Source organism: Fulmarus glacialis, unplaced genomic scaffold (assembly GCF_000690835.1).
Source record: "Fulmarus glacialis isolate BGI_N327 unplaced genomic scaffold, ASM69083v1 scaffold22298, whole genome shotgun sequence".
NCBI lineage: Eukaryota > Metazoa > Chordata > Aves > Procellariiformes > Procellariidae > Fulmarus > Fulmarus glacialis.
In genome coordinates, this window is record NW_009227870.1 from 7,466 (window position 1) to 8,837 (window position 1,372).

General features: G+C 58.2%; 1 protein-coding gene across 1 annotated transcript in view; it reads right to left on the reverse strand.

Annotated features, from left to right (window-relative positions):
- Positions 1-1,372, reverse strand: part of HM13 (histocompatibility (minor) 13) — a gene marked incomplete at its 3' end in the record, with an annotated part of 9,710 nt that overhangs the window by 6,737 nt on the left and 1,601 nt on the right. Inside the window, exon 3 of the mRNA XM_009583307.1 lies at positions 334-416. Within this exon, the coding sequence (XP_009581602.1) occupies positions 334-416 (83 nt within the window). The remainder of the gene's footprint in view (positions 1-333; positions 417-1,372) is intronic.

The window sequence follows — 1,372 nt, forward strand, 5'->3', positions numbered from 1 at the left end:
TATGCTAGCCCACAGGCTTCTACAACAGCGGCCACCCACACCTCCACAAGCTCTCCCAGTGATGCTGAATGGGGTACCAGATTGCTGGGACCCCCGAGACTTTGGTTCTGCCCTTGGCTGCCCCATGAGGAAGGGTTCACAGCATGCTCTGGACTTGCCTCCCCGCAGAGCCCTTCACACCACTGAGGGAAAACACCCTACGAGCTGGGACTTGGCTCTGCCGCAAGGCAATGGTGCTCTAGAAACGCCCCCAGTAAACTCAACGCCCCGCTGCCTCGCAGAGGGGCAGCCTCGGACACCCCTGCCCCGGTTGCACCCTTCCCTCCGCTGTACCTGATGGTGTGGGACAGGGCTAAGATCCCCAGCACAAAGAAATACATGGAAAGCAGAAGATTGATGTACTCTTGAGAGAATATCTGCAAGACAAATCCAGAGAGGGGTCAGTTACCGCAGCGTCCTCCCCATCTACAGCACGAGGAAGCGCTTCATGTTGCGATCAGCGGCTGCTGTGTCAGTGCTCCAGGGAGACGAGAAGAATAGCTGGAACAACCCAAATTCTTGCACTGTTAATGTGAAATATGTTGCAAATAGCTGCTTGCTCACAGAACAAGCACAACGGGTCTGCGAGTTGTCGTGAATCTACGAGGCACTCGGGTCAAAAAATAACTCCGGCACTGCAGAAAGGAGGACAGAGCTTCCCCCGTGCGTCCCCGCAGAGCGAGCCGGAGCAGGGAGCGAGGTACCACGCTGCTCCCGGGGGCTGCCCTGGCAGAGGGGAGCAGCAGCACCCCCACCTCATTACTGCAGCGGGCCGAGTGCGTCCTGCCCTAATTAAACGGGGTATTATTAGAAATCCTGCCCTCCAACACACACACTGCCTTACTGCCGAATCACACCCCTACAGCCTAGCGCGGGGGGACCCTGAGGTCCTCTGTGCTCTCCTGGAGGGGGGATGCTGGAATATGAGAGCTCACAGCAGGTTGCAGATATTAAAAGGAAAAGCCGCCGATCATGCAGTGACTTAAGCGGGGCCACGCTGCACATTCAGCACTTCTTTTCCTGGTGCCTCTGTCCCAGCCAGAAGCAAGAGGCAGAAAAGGCACCCGAGGAGGTGGAGGAGTACTCTGAGACATGGGCCGCGGGGAAGGGGTGGGCTGCAGGGGGTCCTTTCAGCAGCCAGAGTGGCCCGGCGGCAGGGTCTGGTAGCCATCAGGGGAGGCTCAGCAGATGCTCAGCTTTACCACCGGTGAGCACAGAGGCTAAACTTCATTGCTGGGAAAGCAGGGTACATTGCTAGGGAGGCCTGATCCTGCCTGCTGCTGCAGAGCTGACCTCTGTGGCTGCACAGGCTGCGGCACACACTTGCCTTCCC